Source organism: Vombatus ursinus, unplaced genomic scaffold (assembly GCF_900497805.2).
Source record: "Vombatus ursinus unplaced genomic scaffold, bare-nosed wombat genome assembly UNPS02014832.1, whole genome shotgun sequence".
Taxonomy (NCBI): Eukaryota; Metazoa; Chordata; class Mammalia; order Diprotodontia; family Vombatidae; genus Vombatus; species Vombatus ursinus.
Window position 1 is genome coordinate 3389823 of NW_020954610.1, and position 17771 is coordinate 3407593.

General features: G+C 39.9%; 1 protein-coding gene across 2 annotated transcripts in view; it reads left to right on the forward strand.

The window, feature by feature from the left end:
• Window positions 1–17771, forward strand: part of LOC114025952 (FERM domain-containing protein 3) — a 335752-nt gene that overhangs the window by 284120 nt on the left and 33861 nt on the right. For both annotated transcript variants that reach the window (XM_027839493.1, XM_027839494.1), the window contains 3 exons: window positions 2251–2325; window positions 3495–3563; window positions 6919–7043. In XM_027839493.1, the coding sequence (XP_027695294.1) occupies window positions 2251–2325; window positions 3495–3563; window positions 6919–7043 (269 nt within the window). The remainder of the gene's footprint in view (window positions 1–2250; window positions 2326–3494; window positions 3564–6918; window positions 7044–17771) is intronic.

Here is a 17771-nt window from a genome sequence, read left to right on the forward strand (position 1 = left end):
CTACGCTCCATCCATGTAGACAAAGCCTTTAGAGTTCTGAACAGCAAGGGCATCTTAAACTCCACCATCAAAATTCAAGTATCCTTCCAACTTTTAATAAAAAAAAAATCCTTCTAAGTGTTTAGCAGTCCTATGGTACAACTGAAAAAGTGATTGCTTCCTGGAAAGTTGGGGTTTCTGTGTCTTCATTGTGTTTTCTGTGGATGTCATAGCGGAGGGAAGAGGTAGATGCTCAGTAAAGGAATAATGTAAAGGCAGCTAGCTGGCACAGTGGATAGAGCTCAGGTCTGGAGTCAGGAAGACTCATCTTCCTGAATTCAGATCTGGCATCAGACAGTTACTAGCTGTGTGACCCTGGGCCAGTCACTTAACCCTGTTTGCTTCAGTTTCCTTATCTATAAAATGAACTGGAGAAAGAAATGGCAAACCACTCCAGTATCTTTGTCAAGAAAACCCCAAACGGAGTGATGGAGAGTTGGACGTGTCTGAAATGACTGCATAACAACAACAGGAGGAAGAATGAGCAAATTAGCAGAGAGAAGATTTTCAGGAAGTTAACCTGTAGAAATTCAGAAGCATGGCTTTCTCAGCAATCACGGACTTTCTCAGGAGCCCGTGGAGCTAGGGGCCAGAACACAGAGAGGGCAGCAAGGGACCCTCTTTGGTTAGTAAACTGGAGGAGCAATCTCTTTATAAAATTTTGCCTGGGACTCTGAAATTTAATTTGATATGGTTATCCTATGTGATGTAGTACAGTACTAGATGCTGTTAAGTTATAGGTGCAAATTCTGCTTATCACTTATTAGCTCGGTGACTGTGACCTTCTGAAGCCTCAGTTTTCTCGTCTTTAAATTGGGATAATAACATTGGTACTACCTAACTCATAGAGTTGTTAGGACCCAATAAGGTAATGTATGCAAAGCATTTTGTAAATTGTAAACTTTTCAGTGCTCTATAAATATCAGTTTTCATTTCTGTGATAATTATCTCCAATTGTGCTGGAATAGAAAGCAGATATAACAGCAGTGGGAAGAACGTAGGTTGAGGATTGAGACTTCTATCTTATTATTACAGGTACTAGGTGGCATAGTAGATAGTACTATGGACATGAAATCAGGTAGACCTGAGTTAGAATCCTGCCTCAGACTCTTACTAGCTGTGTGACCATGGGCAAGTCACTGATATTTGAGGATATATTTCTTCATATGTAAAAAGGATCGGGTTGGATTTGAGTCACTTCCAGCTCTGAATCTATGATTCTATGACTGTAATAGCTAGACTTGTCCCTGGCTACCTATGGGTATTTTATGTTCACTTTTGCACTTAACAACAAATAGCAGGTTGTGTTTTTATTAGTGACACAAGATACTTTTAAGTGATCCCACTCAAGGCATTCTGCCTAAAGACCTGTTATTTCTAATTTGGATTGGGCTACACAAGCATTGAAGTGAGTGGTAAAGAGGGATGCTGAACTACCCTCTATGATTGAGTTCCCCATGTGAAATGTTGGAACAGTAGATAGAGTGCCAGCCCTGGAGTCAGAAAGACTCATCTTCCTGAGTTCAAATCTGGCCTCAGACACTTACTAGCTGTGTGATCCTGGGCAAGTTACTTAACCCTGTTTCCCTTGGTTTCCTCATCTGTAAAATAAGCTGGAAAAGGAAATGGCAAATGACTCCAGTATCTTTGCCAAGAAAACCCCAAATGGGTTCATTAAAAGTTGGATACACTTAAAACAACTGAACAACAAAAAATGGGAGGTGTCAAACCAGTCTATATTTTGGGTATGTGTGTGTGTGGGGTTGCTATTTGCCTCTTGTTTACATTTCAGTTTTATCCCTGCTAAGTCAGCAGTTGACTAGGTCTCCATCTCTCCACATATCCTAGTCATTTCCCAGGGAGAACTGTGGAGAAGGATACTGGGTCATGGTGATTTAGCTGTGGTTAAAACAGGAGCTGTCATCCCTTGGGATTGTGGTGAGAGGGATTTCCTAACTTTCCCATTAGGACAATATTAAGACAATATTTAAAAAAAAAATGACTGTAGATTGTGCCCTGGTGCACTGCTGACATATTTGATTTCAAGGAATAAAGTGCCCCTTCAGAACTGATTAGTGCTATGGGCCACTCTCTCCATTGATTTGTGATATGGAATGGAAAAGCCTCTCTTTACCAATGGCACTGCCCAATCTTCATCTCATGTGGGATGTTGGCTTTCTAATGGAGTGCTGTTCTGCTCTTTTCTTAAAGGTATGCAAAATCCAGTCAGATCAAGACGGTGTCAAGCAGCAAAATATTTTTTAAAGGCAGTAGATTTCGATATAGGTAGGTACTTGAAGAGGCTTGGACTTTCCCCCCCCCCCCCCCCCCCCCATTTTGGGAGAAGTGGGACAAAAGAGATGTTAGCCATTTTAATATTTTGTGAAAGTGAGTGTATTGTGGCCTGTTTCTATTTTTAGTATCTGGGGGTTAGTAGTGCTTTTTACTCTCAAACGCCCACACCCCCTATTTCAATTTCAGTTACTAGCTGTGTGACCCTAGACAAGTGACTTAACTTTTTTGAGAGTTGGTTTCCTTCCATTTCAATGTCTTTATTTGAACTTCACAGTAAGTTACTCTCTTGGGGACACAAATGGTTTGAAAAGCTTAAACCACAAAGTCATAGGGAAGAAGTAGAAACAGAAGAAAATTGCTTCCTGTTCCAGTCCATAGTAGTTTTTTTGGGGGGGGAGGTGGTGGTGGTGAGGAGTTGCCTCTAAAGAATTTCCACACAAGTGAATGAGCCAATGATGGTAAAAGCAATAGGCCTTTTAAAATTTCAGATGTATTTTACTCTCACAAAGGGAATCCCTTAACTTTAGATACCCATAGGGACGTGATGGGAGGTGGTGAGGGAAGAAGGCAGGAGGATATATAAGGTTATGGTGACTGTAAGGATATAGCTAGATCTTTAGAAGGGACCAGATATCTAGGGTAGAGTGGGGTGACCTTCAGGCCTATCGGGAGGAGGAGGAGGAAGAAAGTGATTAAAGATTCAGGCAAGAGGCACCTTGCCACCCTGGTCATGTGAGATTCTCAATGACTCCTCCAGCTCTGCACTGAACTGTCCCACACAATGGGTCTGCTTAAAGGTTCCAAAGCATGGAGAGTGAGTTCTACAGGGAACCTCAGTGGCTCAGGTACAGCTGATTGTTTTCCCATCTGTGATGTCACAGGCAGGTGGGCACCTAGAAAGGATGTAGGGAAGCTGCAAGCTTACTACAAGGAAGATTCTGACTATGGAAGGTTCTGTAAAAGGGGGCAGGGCAAGAGGGAGGGAGATTACTAGGCAGGAGGAGGAGTCCTAAACAGAGGCAAGCATACTGCCAGAAAGGCTAATCCCTCAAACCACATTTTTTTCCTTAAACTATGTCCCTGTGTTTTCCCCTGTCCTCAGGAAAGGTATTCTCCCCCTTCCCTCTCGTATTTAGTTTCTTTCATTTTTTTTCTTATAGTGGCAGAGTTGCCAAAGAGGTAGTGGAAGCGAGTTCCAAAATCCAGAGAAACCCTCCTGAGGTGCACAGGTAAGTAGGGCCCTTATCCTAGGCGTCCCATATGGCTCCTTATCAAGGAAAGCTGCCTTGATTGTTCACCCTGGACACTAGTAATCCGGAGTCATCTCCTGTGGGAAGCTCTCTCTGATACCCCCAAACGAGAATATTCTTTCTCTTTTCTTAGTGATCTTAGTGTAGGTGTTTCATTCTGCATATTCCTCCCCCAGCCCCAGAAATAAGCTCCTTGAAGACAGATATTATTTCTATTTTGCTTCTGTAGACAGATTGACCATGTTAAGGCAGGGAGAGGCAGAGTGACAAAGTGAATAGAAAGCCAGGAAGACCTAGGTTCATGTATACCGGTGACTTCCTGACTGTGGGGCCCTGGATAGCCTCATCTCTTAGTACTCCAGGGCCCAGCACTTCTTAAAATGGGAATCGTGACCCCCAGTTTAAGAAGTGCTGAAGGGGTCAGAGTGGAAGAAGCTTAAGAAGCCCTTACTGGGCCAATGGAATCAAACTCAAATAGAAATGGAGGCCAATAAACTATACATAACAGCAGCTTAGTGGCGCAGTGGATAGAGTGCTGGGTTTGGAGTCAGGAAGACTCATCTTTCCAAGTTCAAATCCAGCCTCAGACACTTACTACCTCTGTGACTCTGGGCAAAACACATAACTTTGTTTACCTCAGTTTCCTCATCTGTAAAATGAGCTGGAGAAGGAAATGGCAAACCACTCTGGTATCTTTGCCAAGAAAACCCCAAATGGGGTCACAGAAGAGTCTAAGAAGACTCAAATGACTGAACAACAACCATACATAAGGAACTCTGCCGGCCATATCTTGACTTTGTGAAAACCACAAATTAACATTATCTATGTTTTTATTGTATTTTCTTTATTTTGTTAAATATTTACCAATTACATTTTAATCTAGTGGGAGGAGGGGATCATGTTTGATACCCCTTCTTTAGGTGACACTCTAGGAATCTGGCAATTATAAGTTTGGGGGGGCTTCCAAAACTTGATTAGAAGATGCAGTGGTAACTTGGATTAGAAGATTTTGGGGGAGGGGGTGTAGACAAGTGTTAATGTAATCTCAGTGTAAGGAACCAGAAATTATGATACCATTTTGTGCCACCTCAAGAAGAGACATGGGTCTGCAAGTGCTTTCCTTGCGGGTAGGGACTTTTATTTTACCTTTTTGTCAGCAGTCCCTAGCATTGTGTTTGGCACATAGTAGGGGGCTTAATAATTACTTGGTGATTGATTGATATTATCTCATTTAATCTGTTTGATGTAACCATTTCTTGGGATATAAGAAGAAATCTAGAAGTCATTATTGGAATATAGTTATAATTTCTCTGAATACCCTTGCTGTTTCATAAGCTTCTTAAATCATTTTAATTCAGGAGTTGTCACAGTACTGATGATTATGCCCCAGAAATATATAGATTACAAAGCAGCCGTGATTCTTTTTTTTTCCTAGATTGACTATGAGAATGAATAATAATCAATTCATACATTAGCCTGCTCTAGGAAAACTTGTATAAAAACTTGGTATTTCATTAGTTATATGGATAAAGACAGGTAAAGTAGAAGAAGGCAATGAGCTGCTCTAAACCAGGCTTGCACAAGCTACAGTCTGCAGAGCAAACCTCTGCATTTTTCACAGGCTGCTGGAAATCCTTTGGCATGCTGCAAGTGGCTTACTTGGTTGCAGGTTTTGCAGGCCTGCTGTACACCAAAGTAGGTCTAAACAGCAGGGCTCTTCTTCAGATCAATCTCTAGAGATTCTTAGGGCAAAATGAGGATCTTATTTGACCCTCATCACATTGAAAGATAGGTAAATTGTAATAAGGTGAGTACTAGTATCATTGAATACTAAAGACGGTGGAAATGGTAGGGAACTAGAGATAGGTGCTACAGAGAAAACACACACAAGAAATTGAAAAGGGAACCCAACCTAAATATTATAGTCCTCATTTCCCAGTACTTAGGAATTTCTCTGTTGAATTGGTGCCAGGGAGGAAAAACATGTCATCTGAAGCTGGTGACTTGACACTCCTTCCCTGCCTTTCTCCTTTGCTAATGGAAATTCCTGTCCTGAAATGTAAGTCTTTTCAACTGGCTCGATCAGCACACTTCTTCATCTCAAGTATGGCAGCCTGTGGTTGTCTCCCATGATTTTGACACAAAACAGGAAAAGCAGGCATCTGCATGGAGGAGTTTCCCTTGGAGAAGATTGCTGTCACTCACAGGGCAGCTGGCTGGCCAACCTGTGGCCGAGTGGGTAAGCGTTCATTACAGCTGCAAGCAGATGTTCTAGCGAAGGCATCTGCTTAGTTTTCCAGCCAGCTGACTGTCATCATGCTCACTAATTAATGGGTATTCCCTTCAAGAATAGAATACATAGTTTGGGTAAGTAGACTGGCCAGTTGAAGAAATGAATCAGAAGTAGGCCACGTGAAACATTCAGCATAACGAGGATATCTGCCAATACAGAGAAAGCATCCCTGCTACAGATTGTGGGTGTTGCCTGTTTATCTGGCCACCTGAGTTTGTTTTTGAATCTCAATCACTCCAGGCCTTGCCCAGCCTCAAATGTCCTGAATATCCATTAGATAGATCAGATCTTTTTTGTTTTCCTTCTCATCTCCATGTTGATGCAGCCTGTGTGCCTACACTTAACTATAAAGACTAGGAAATGCAATTTGCTATGTTATGTTGCATGAACTCTAGCTAATTAGTGAATTTAAAAAAAACAAAACAAAACTCTAAATGTGAAAAATGAGATTTGAGTGCCAATAATCCAGTTTTTGTTCAGTTGTTTAGTTGTTTCTGACTCTTTGTGACCCCATGGACTGTTGAATGCCTGACCCTTCTGTCCTCCACTATCAAAGTCTTATTTACTGTTTCCATGACACTATCTATCCATCTCGTCTTCTGCCATCCCCGTTTTCTTTAGCCTTCAGTCTTTCCCAACATAGGGTCTTTTCCAATGAGTCTCATCTTCTCATTATGTAGCCAAAGTATTTAGGTCTTAGTATTTGACCTTCCAGTCAATAGCTTGAATTAATTTCTTTAAATATTGGCTGATTTAATCTCCTTGCTGTCCAAGGGACTCTCAAAAGTGTTCTCTAGCACCATAGTTAAAAAATGTCAATTCTACAGTGCTCATCTTTCCTTATAGTCCAAATCTCACATGGCTTTGATTATATGGACTTTTGTCAGACCTCCCTTAGACCAATAATCCAGTATTACTAGTTTAATCTATTTTGTGAAGGAGGCATATTTCAGTTCTGAAGGGAGACAGATAGAAGAGATCAGATAAACGTTTGAAATGATTCTTGAAAACCAATCCCTTGTGGGTTGTACTTGCTTTCAGAGCCAACATTACCCAGAGCAAGAGTTCCCACTCCTTGAATAAGCAGCTCATAATCAACATGGAACCCCTGCAGCCACTTTTGCCTTGTCCCAGTGAACAGGAAGAGGAGGTTTCTTTGGATGGTGGTAAGTCCTATCTCTGATAACATTCTGGTTGTGGGACCCTGGGCAAGTCCCTTGACTTAGGCAGCTCTCTAGGAATATAAGTTGCAGTACATGCACCCATCTTCATTGATAGAGGGGGTTTTCAGATAGGAATCATAGATCTGAACAAATAAACCAACAACAAAAAAAGTCAACTATTCCTTTGCATTCCATATGCCAATATCACAAGCTTGCAATGGACCTGTAATTTTGGTGGTTTTAGTAATCCATTTATCATCATTACATTTCTGAAATGAGATGAGAATGTTCAAGTTCCTCTGCCTGCTCCTGAGAAGAGTATTATCAAGGTAAATTTTTCAAAATTGGGTGATTACTGGTGTGATAAAAATTACTGGTGTGATACAAAATCACAATATAAATTTATTATATAATATTAAATCTTGATGTTGCTAAGTTTATATGATATCAAATTATATCCTTCAGTATAATGGCCATTTTAAAATTGTTTTATTTGATTATATACCTTTTTGAATAATTATACTCTTTTACCAGCTCCTTTGATGGACCCTGATTGACACTGGCTTCTCTACTGTCTATTACTTGTTCTTCTAGTCATTCTCTTCAGTTGATCCTTTCTAAATTTTTACTCCTAACTTCTATCCCCTTTTCACAATTGCAACTCTACTAATTTCAATTAGAACAAAACCAACCACCAATTCCTAACTATCCTTCTCTCTCCCACCCAATCAACAGATGCTTGGTAAAAAAAGAAAAAGCAAGTGTGTCCATGTTTCTACACTTTACTTTTTGCTTGTTAAGGTGACTTCCTTTAGGGAAGGATCCTGTCTCTGTGTCATGCCTGGTACACTTGGGGGCAGGTGCATGCTTTTAAAAAAAATACTACTGAAGAAAAATTAATACACATCCTCTGTGATTTAGGCTGAGATCTACTAGAAACAATTTTTATTTAATACATAGTGAAATCATTTCTGCTTTGGAGAAAGATATCCAAAATGGCATAGTTCCATATGTCTCTAACATGAACCTCTACCACACAAAGATTTCAGGTAACATTTATATGAGTGTTGATCAAGGAAAAGATAACAATATATTAAAATACAGTTTGGAATTAACATTCCAAAGTAGTCATCACTAATTTCCTACATGGGCACTTCCCCTTTAGAGTTCCTTCTTGTGATTAATATCTTAACCATGAATTTCAAAAGATAAAAGCCACTGTCCCCAGGTGGGTCATGGTGCCAGCCCTTTCAGGTGGATGGTGAGGCAATAATCCTAGTAGAAAAGAGTTAAGTGTGGTTATGACTTTTACTCCATTTCAAAGGAAGGTCTTAGTCTTTGTTCTTCCTGCTATCCAAAAAATGGGAAAGGGTTTTAGTCTGGAGAAATGACATTTCTTAATATTTCTAGATAAACTGAAAAGAAGGTTTTAAAAATATGCCTCAGCAATACAGAGAAAATAGAAAAGAGAAAACATAAAATAAACAATATATTTTACCCAGACATGAACTTAATATACCATGTTATTCTTTACCTCTATGGTGATTTTTGCCTTAGGTTTTACAAAATTAACCATATTCTGTGTGATGGTGAGGAATGTTTAATCAAGGTTATCAGCCTGGAGTCAGGGATAGTCATTGTCTGTTGATCAGACTTTTTTTTCCCTCCTAACTTGAAACTGCCAGGAGATGGCAGTGCAGGGCATTGGTGCCCATAGTAGCCGTCATGGTCTTAAATGGTAATTAATTTATCTGGACTTCTGAGAAAATGTGTGAGATGACTTTTTCCATAAGATAGGCCTGGGGGATTAATTTTCAGATTGGCCCTGTTGTACTGAGGGAAAAAAAAATCAGGTTTTGGATACCACTAAGCAACAGGAAAGTTTTGATAATGCCTTAAAGTTGCTCGGATACAGGGATCAGAGTGAGTTAGAAATGGGGTGAGCTTCAGCTGAGAATTTCCTACAACTTGAAACCTGAATTTTGGAGCTCTGCAGGGAAGAAAAAAATAGTGAGGATTGTGAGGAAGGACGTGGTATTTTTAGAAATCATTTTCAAGAAAACACATTTTTTTCAGGTATATGTGAAAAAAAATGACTTGGTCTCCTACTCTAAATCATTGTTATTATTTATTGTACTGTAAGAATGGTATGTTCTCTACTTGGCATTATAAGAAGATTAGGATTATAATGGCAAAGGTAAGTAAAATATATCAAATGAGAATGGTCTATTAACATCAGTCCTGTCTCAGTAGAAAGGTAATTATCATTTACTATGGCACACATGCAAACTGGCATAATTAAATAGGCAGAAATCAAACTATTTCTTCTTCCTTGAGGCTTAGCAGACAGAAATAAACATGCTTGTTTTGAAAACATTTAATGTCGTGCCACCAAGGTAACAAATGTAATTAAAATTTTTTATTTTTGCCTTTTAACACCATGGTTATTTGTCCATAACAGCTTCCTCTATCGAACCTTCCATTGTAACAAAGGAAAAAAATTAAACAGAGGAAACAAAGAAAAATAAAAACAGTTAAGCAAAACCAATGATCACTAACAGAGGTTGTTAGTGTATACCATGTTCTGCATTCATAATTCCCCACCTCTTGTTGCTGAGAGGATGGAGATATATTTCATCATTAGTTCTCCCAGGGTCAAGTTTTAATCAGAATTCAACTGCCTTTTAATATTGTTTCATTGACATTATTGCTGTCATTGTGTTTATTGTCCTCTTGGTTCTGCTTAATTAAATTAATTAATTAATAATCAGTTTCTATAAGTCTTTTCATGTGTCTCTGAATTTCTCATTTATATTTTCTTATACTATTCCATTATATTCATATGCCGTATTGTTCAATCTTCGCCTAACTGGTAGGCACCCATGTTGTTCTTGCTCGACGTGGTTATGTTTTTGAGGATTGTTTTGAGGCTATGTCTGGAATCATAAAATGCATTTGGTTTTGAAACAATTTCTGTAAAAGGGTGTACAAACATGTGAGGATGTTCTTATGCATATACGCATTTCCTTCCCCCCTTGCCAGTCCTGCCTTGTCCATGACCCCTTTCCCCCTTCCCTTACATACAGTAAGTGATCTGGGGCACAGCTGCATTTTCCATTTTCAGGTCCTTAAAAATAATTCCAGTGCCTTTCATATATAAGCAGTTGCTTGCATTCCATCACCAGTCAAGTCTCTGACAGCCTGAAAGCTGCACAGAGTTGCTTGGATTTTGAGTTGCTAGACCCCCATGCTCCACTGACTCTGGCTTCCTCTGTGGTTATTGTGCTTGAAGATTCAAAAGAACCTGCCCTCTTCTCCCTCCCATTGTGGCATAGTCATAGTTCATCCCTGATTTTCCCTTGGTCCCTAGAACTCGTGGGATTATAGATTTTGAGCTGGAAGGGGCCTTAGAAGTCATATAGTCTGACTCCCTCATTTTACAGATGAAGAAACTGAAACTCTGAGAAATTAATTGCTAGAAATTAATTGCTAGAAAGATTAAGTGATTCACCCAAGGCCACACAAGTGGTAAGTGGCAGAGCTGGGATTTTGACTCCAGAAACCCAACATGTTCTCTAATACTCTCCACTGCCTTCCAGGGAATTTTTGTGGTCTTCCCTTGAGCTATATCAATCTCTTTGCAAAGTCATTTATGTTTTGCCTTCTTCCCCTTTTTCCCTCTTGGCTGTGCACATCTCTTTGGATGAACATTGAGATGGAGGACCACCAGACCTTACCATCAGTCCTGTTGCAGAATCCTTCTCTAGATGTTGTCTCCCCTACATAGAATGTGAGCTTCGTGAAACCAGGGGATGTCTTTTGTGTTTGTATCTCCAGCACTTGGCACGTGCCAGTGCCTAATATATTTTTCATTCATTAAATTTTTCCCCATCTCCTTCATTATCAAATATATCCCCTCCCCTAAAGAGCCGTTTTTATATGAAAGAATAAAAGGAAAGGGGAAAACAAACAGTTGAGCAGAACTAACCAATATATCAACTTAGTCTTATAGTAGATGCAATATTCTGCACCTTTAATTCCCAACTTTGTAAGGAAGGAATAAGATCCATTTCCAAAATTTCTGCTTTGGGGCCAAGTGGAGTCATTATTATTATGCATCCAGTTTAATTCTTTTTTATTCTTTCTATTCACATCATTCTCATCATTGTTTGATTCTGTTTACTTCATGCTATGACAGTGCATAAAAATCTTCCCATGTTTCTCTGAAATTTTGATGTTCATAATTTCTTGCAATGGCAAGGCATTTCTTGGCCATTTTATTTCAGTCATTTTCCCTTGGGGTTCTTTTGGGCTCTAGCCTGGATGCTCTGTCTAGATCTCTTGTGACTGCCAAGGAGTAGGAGGAATTTACAAATCTCCCAATTTTTCTACAACCTTCATGTATGTGGTCATACCCTAGAATCTGACGACTTTTACTGTATTTGTGGTTACTGTAGTTTTGTACATCCATTTAGAGTGAAAACTCCTTGAGAGAAGGGATTGTCTTTGTATTTGCATCCCTGCACCTAGCATACTTCTGGTACACAGTAGGTGCTTAATAAAGAAACCCAACATGTTTTCCACTACTCTACACTGCCTCCCAGGGAATTTTTGTGGTATTCACTTGAGCTATATCAATTTCTTTGCAAAGTCAATTATGTTTTGCCTTCTTCTCCTTTTTCCCTCTGGGCTATCCATACCACTTTGGTTGAACAAGGAGTCAGCAACTGCAATCCTTCTATTGAAATGCTAACTGATCCTACCATTTCAGTGTTGTTATCTCTTGAATCTCTCCAATGATGTTATCTGTGGCTTCCCCTACACTTTGAGTCATTCCCTTACATCCCCTGCCAGGGACACACAGTGGATGGTGATATGGTGGGCAGGAGTCCTTGGGAGTCCTTGATTTGACATAGGGCATCCCTTTCCTCATTTTATTTTTAACTATAGTACAAGATTAGTGAACTACAAACTCAGAATTCATCATCACACCCAATGAATTACTGATGAGAGAAGCATGATTTGCATCAGCCACTTTTCCCCGTCACCACTCTGGGCATAGAAGACTCCGTGTACTCTTTGGGCAAAGAGATAAAGGCTATGTATTGTCATGCCCCAGAACACTCTGAGAATCTACTGTTAACTTTATAATTTCTTGTAAGCAGTGGCCTCTTTTGTGCTTTCATTCTGGGTAATCTCAGGAGCTCTGGGTCATGGTACTTGGTGACTCCCAGTTTGTGTAAGAGTGCTTTATACCATTTAAAAGCAAGAGGGGCAGTAGAGATTTTATAAGTAGTAACTATTATGTAAGGAATACAAGTGTTCCATTCTGCTGCGACTAAGGCATGTTTTCTTTATTTTTAAAAAATTGGCACTTACCTTGCATATTACCTCTGTGCGGCATTTCATTCCTGAAGGTTGCTAATTCAGCATAACCAGATCAGTTTTCTAAATGTACTGTGCTTCAGTGTGTGTGTGGAAATGACTCTTACCACTGGGGAGAAGGTGAGGGAGAGGAAAATCATTTCTATAGTGTGTACTCTGTGTTGGGTACTGTGCTAAGTGCTTTTTACAAATATTACCTCTTTGATCCTTACAGCAACCCTGCTAGGTAGATGTTATTATTATCCCCATTTTATAGTGGAGGAAACTGAGGTTAAGTGACTTATCCAGGATCTAAGTAACTATCTAAGGCTGAATTTGAACTCAGGTCTTCCTGACTCCAGGCCTAACCACTTAGCTATCCTACAACCTCTTATCATCTCCATATTATCACTTGCCCTAGTGTCCAAGGTGTTGGCAACTTGATATAATTTGTGTGTGGAGGGGGAGAAGTATCAATAAAAAGACTAATTACATTCATTTCCTCAACTGAAGATTTAGCAAACTGTGCGAAATTCATCCCATACCCCTACCCCAAGCTACCATCACCCTGGGCCCTGGGATAAGTCATGACTTGGAGAAAGCAAGAGGGAGTAGCATGAACACTGGTTACATCTGTGAAATGGGGTGAATATTAGCATCAGTGTCACAGTTTGGCCATGAGACTGAAATGTGATAACATATGTAAGGTCCTTTTCAGACTATAAGTGCTATATGACTTTTAGCTGTTATCAGCATCATCTTCATTATTTGATAAATTCTGGTCGTCTCCAAGAGTTCATTGGGAATTGCTTGTACATATATTAAGGCAAAAGTTAACTATTTCTGACAGCATGCATCCAGAGGGCATTCAAATGATTATTAATTGAAATAAAAACATTCATCTTCAACTTTGGGGCAAATGGTTTAGATGAAATGGTGTCCTTGTCCCCAACCAAAGCTGAGACTCTAGTCAGACCGCAGCTAGGAGAGCTGAGAGGAACTCTGTCACTTTGGAGAACTAGCAGTTATGATTTTTCTAGTTGAGTTCATTAAGTGAGAAATAGTTCACTTTAAGGGCATAGTCCTAATTTCTTAGTTCCTCATAAACTGGTGTAGAGGAGCTTTATCGTGTTAGTTAGATGCTTAATCATAGGGAATGTCTAAAATTCCACCTTCTGCTTGTTTTGGTATCGTGCAGCTGTGCAGGGTGTCAGTAATGAATTACCTTGACAGAGGTTCGTGGACACAAGGGACACTCTGCTGGGCTGAAGAAATACATCATTCAAATGTCACATAAAGTCATTCATATGTCCAGTTGTTAAGGCACAGGAGCTGAACCAGAAGAGATTGTAAGTGTAACCAGCTGTGACAGACATTGTTTTATCCGCAAGGGGAAGAGATTATTTTGCTTAGCTTTTAGAAAAGGGAACACACCCATATTCTTGCAAAGAAACCATGGGCTAGAGAAAAAGTAAAAAATATGAATAAACTACCATCCTTTGGAAGAAACAGCTATAAATTTTCTGAGTTTCCAATATGTTATGCAGTCATTATGGGGCGCTACCCCTACCATTTTCATTTCAGTTGGTTCTAGTATAGCCTCATCAACTTATGGTAACTATTGCTTGTTATATCAGTGGAAAAGCTCACAGAATTTCAAAGTCTATACCCTTTTCTACCTGTGGTTCTGACATTATTTGTTGTCACAAAGAAGCAGATTTTGGCTCAGTATAAGGAAGAATTCCCTGACAATTGTTGTTCAGTCGTTTCTGATTCTTTGTGATCCCATTTGGGGTTTTCTTGGCAAAGATACTGTGAGCGGATTACAATTTCCTTCTCCAGCTCATTTTACAGATGAAGTAACTGAGGCCATTAGGGTTAAGTGACTTGCCCTGGGTCACACAGCTAGTAAGTGTCTGAGGTTGAATTTGAACTCAGGTCTTCCTGCCTCCAGGCCTGGCACTCAATCCACAGTACCAGCTAGGTGTCCTAATAATTGCCCTGACAGAGCAGCACAAGGATGAAGTGTATCACCTCCATTGCCAGAGGCCTTCAGCCAGCAACTAGATGACATTTGTTGGAGATGCTATAGAAGTAATCCCTTTTTGGGTACATATTAGACTATGTGGCCTCTGAAATGCCTTCTAATGCTAAGACTCTTTGAAACTCTATCTGGGTATGTTGTGGACCAGGAGAGAATAAGATGGGAAATAATAGGAAAAAATGAGTAGAGAGTGTGGTATAGTGGGGGAAAAGCACTAACTCTAGAGTTAGGGGACCTGGGTTCAAATCCTGCCTCTGACACTGGATACCTGTGTAACCTTGAGCAAGTCATGTAACCTTTTTGAGAAAGTAATTTAGCCTCACTGGGCTTTTTCTCCTGTCAGATTCCAAATCTAGGTCTGTGATCCTGTAAAGAAAATTGCAGTATAGTGGTAGGAACCACTTCTTTTTGTCCAAGGATAAATTATAAGCAGAGGAAGGAATCTCTGGAGAGATACTTGGCTCCAGTTGGCTCCAGAATATCCCTGAGTGGAGTCCACTACTGGGAAGATTGAATATATCTCAATCTTACAAGTAAGCCATTGACCTTATTTTATTCTGTGTATAGATAGTATGGTCATTGGATACTCATTTTTTAAAATTCTGCTTTAGCTCTATTCATATTCACAATCCAGATGTGTAAAACATATGTTGATAGTATCTGCTTAAATAATGTGGTTGACTTAGCTGTTTTAAATATCTTTGGTTTTTCACTTTTGTAACCCATGATGAGTCATGACAACCAAAACCTTGGCATTCATTGAGGTGGTTTGAGGGATGTCTTTGTACCATCCTTATCCAAATATCTTAAGAGTAACCTCATAATTACTTGTAGGGATTCTGGACTTTATGTAATTTTATTTTCTGCAACCTTTGGCTTCCCTTCGGCAATCATTTCTTCTTCCTTTTCTGGGTTTTCTAGAAGTTTCTGAGAATCACTGAAATAGCAAGTCACTGAAACTATATTCATGTAGACTTGCCCTATGAAATTTATATAGTTTGTCAAAACTTGTGATTCTTAATACAACAGAGATTAGAGAGCTGAACTAGAATACAGGAAGACCTGAGTTCAGATGAGGCTTTAGACACTTAACTAGCTCTGTGACTCTGGGCAAGTCACTTAATTTCTGTTTGCCTCAGTTTCCTTCTCTGTAAACGAGGATAGTAATAGCATCTACCTATTAGGGTAGTTGTGAGGATTAAATGAAATAGTAATTGTAAAGCGCTTAGCACAGTGCCTGGCACATAATAAATGCTATATAAATGTGGGCTATTATTGTTATGCTAAATTTTCACTTATATAAGCTCTTGGCTCCATCTCCCACCGTCTTGTAAAGTAAAGAAAAAAAAGGTGCCAATATGTACCATTTTTATCCAGATGGGTTTAAGAGTAAAACAGAGTATACAAGTCCAGAGTAGCACAGTTTGCAGAAAAGAGTAGGGCTGTTGTTGTTGTTGGTTTTTTTTTTTTGCCCTTTTCATGAATTTTATAAAACCAGTCAAGTATTAAAAATTAATGGCAGTCAGTATAAAAGAGAATATAAAATGAAAGTTTCCCCATTATAAAGGGCCTTTGCTTCCTTCATTTTACTTCCCTTATTGGAACAAAGTCCCACTGAGCATCTTTCTTTTAACCTGAAGCTTCCTTGAACATAGCAGTAGGCACACAATACAGCGACCGCGGCACTTCCTATGACTTAGTCCTCCATTCCACCCTCACTCCACATAGGAATGGTCACATCCTATGTCTATCATCTCTGTGTTCTGCTTCTGTGACGGAAAAGTCTGACATTCTCCTATTTGATTATAGCCTCCATCTTTTCTTGTGCCTCACCTTTCTTGAGACTATTCCCTTCCTCACTGGGACCTCCACCCTCAGTGCTTTCTCAGGCCGTCACCCCTTTTCTGACTTCACTTTCCTTCCTTCCCAAGCTTAGCCGTGTGGGTTGACTCTGCTTTACCATCTTCTCTTGAAGCTCTGTCCCTCTTGTCCCACCCTTGCTCGTGCCCTTCCAAACCCCAATTCTAGATTGCTTCCATCCTCCATCTTCTCTGTTCCTGTCCATGTTTGGAGTGAGATCCAACCCACTGACTCTGCTGCAAATTTATGTTTTTATTTAACTTCAACTAGAGTCTCAGTGGAACAGGACGGCTGTTTTACTCCTCCCTGATTGAGTCTCTATCTCGCTCCTCATAGGGATTTTTCTGTCCTTTCTTGTCTCTGCTCAAACCTCTCACACTTCCCTCTCTCTCAACCCTTTCAGCTGAAGACCTTACTTCATGTATTATTGAGAAAATAGAGGCCATGTGCTATCAGCTTCCTCTTCACTTCTTCCTTCTCTTCATCTCAAAACATTTGCCCATCTCTCCCCTTTCCCCAGTCTTGCCCATTCCCATGATCTTTCCTCCCTTCCTCCGCTCTCCGATAATGAAGTGGCTCTTTTTGCCAAGGCAGACCTTTCTATATATGTTCTTAATCGCTCGTTTGTCTTCTCCAGCAGATTGCTGCCTTAGTCATCCCCTCTTTCCAACCTTCAACCTCTCCCTATCTCCTGGTTCCTTCCCTGCCACCAACAAACATGCCCAAGTCCTTACAAACCTTCACTCGTCTCTGCCATCCTCTGTCATGTCTCTCTCCTCCCTTCTTCAGCCATAATGTTTGAAAAAAGCCATATCCACTCACTGATGCCACTTCTTTTCTCTCATCCTTTTCAATTTAGCTTCTGACTTCATTGCTGAACTGAACAGCTATTTCCAAAATGCCAAATGATCTCTTTGTTGCCTAATCTTATGCTCTCTTTTTAAATCCTTTTCTCCTCTCTATACCATTTGACTCTGTGTCCTTACTAGATTCTCTTGCTTTTTGTGATGCTACTCTCTTCTTATGCTTCCCCTGTCTGTCTGACTGTTTGTCAGTTTTTTATAGAACCTTCATCTACCTTCTAACTGTCCATAGACCTTAAGAGTCTGGCCTGGGTACGCTTTCTCTACACTTTCTCAGTTGGTCACCACATTAGCTCCCTTGGGCTTCATTAGCATCTCATGCAGATGCTATAATATACATCCAGTAATAATAATGATGGTGATGATGACAGTAATAATAACTAGCTTTGTGTATCACCTACTATATGCCAGGCACTGTGCTAACCTTTTTACAAATATTATCTCATTTGATCCTCACAACAACCCTGGGAGGTAGGTGCTATTATGATACCCATTTTTACAGCTGAGAAAACAGATCTTTCTGAGTCACTCCATTATCAATAGAGGACCATCTCCAGTTGTACTGATGTATATTTCGCCACTGGACCCAGATAGCTCCAG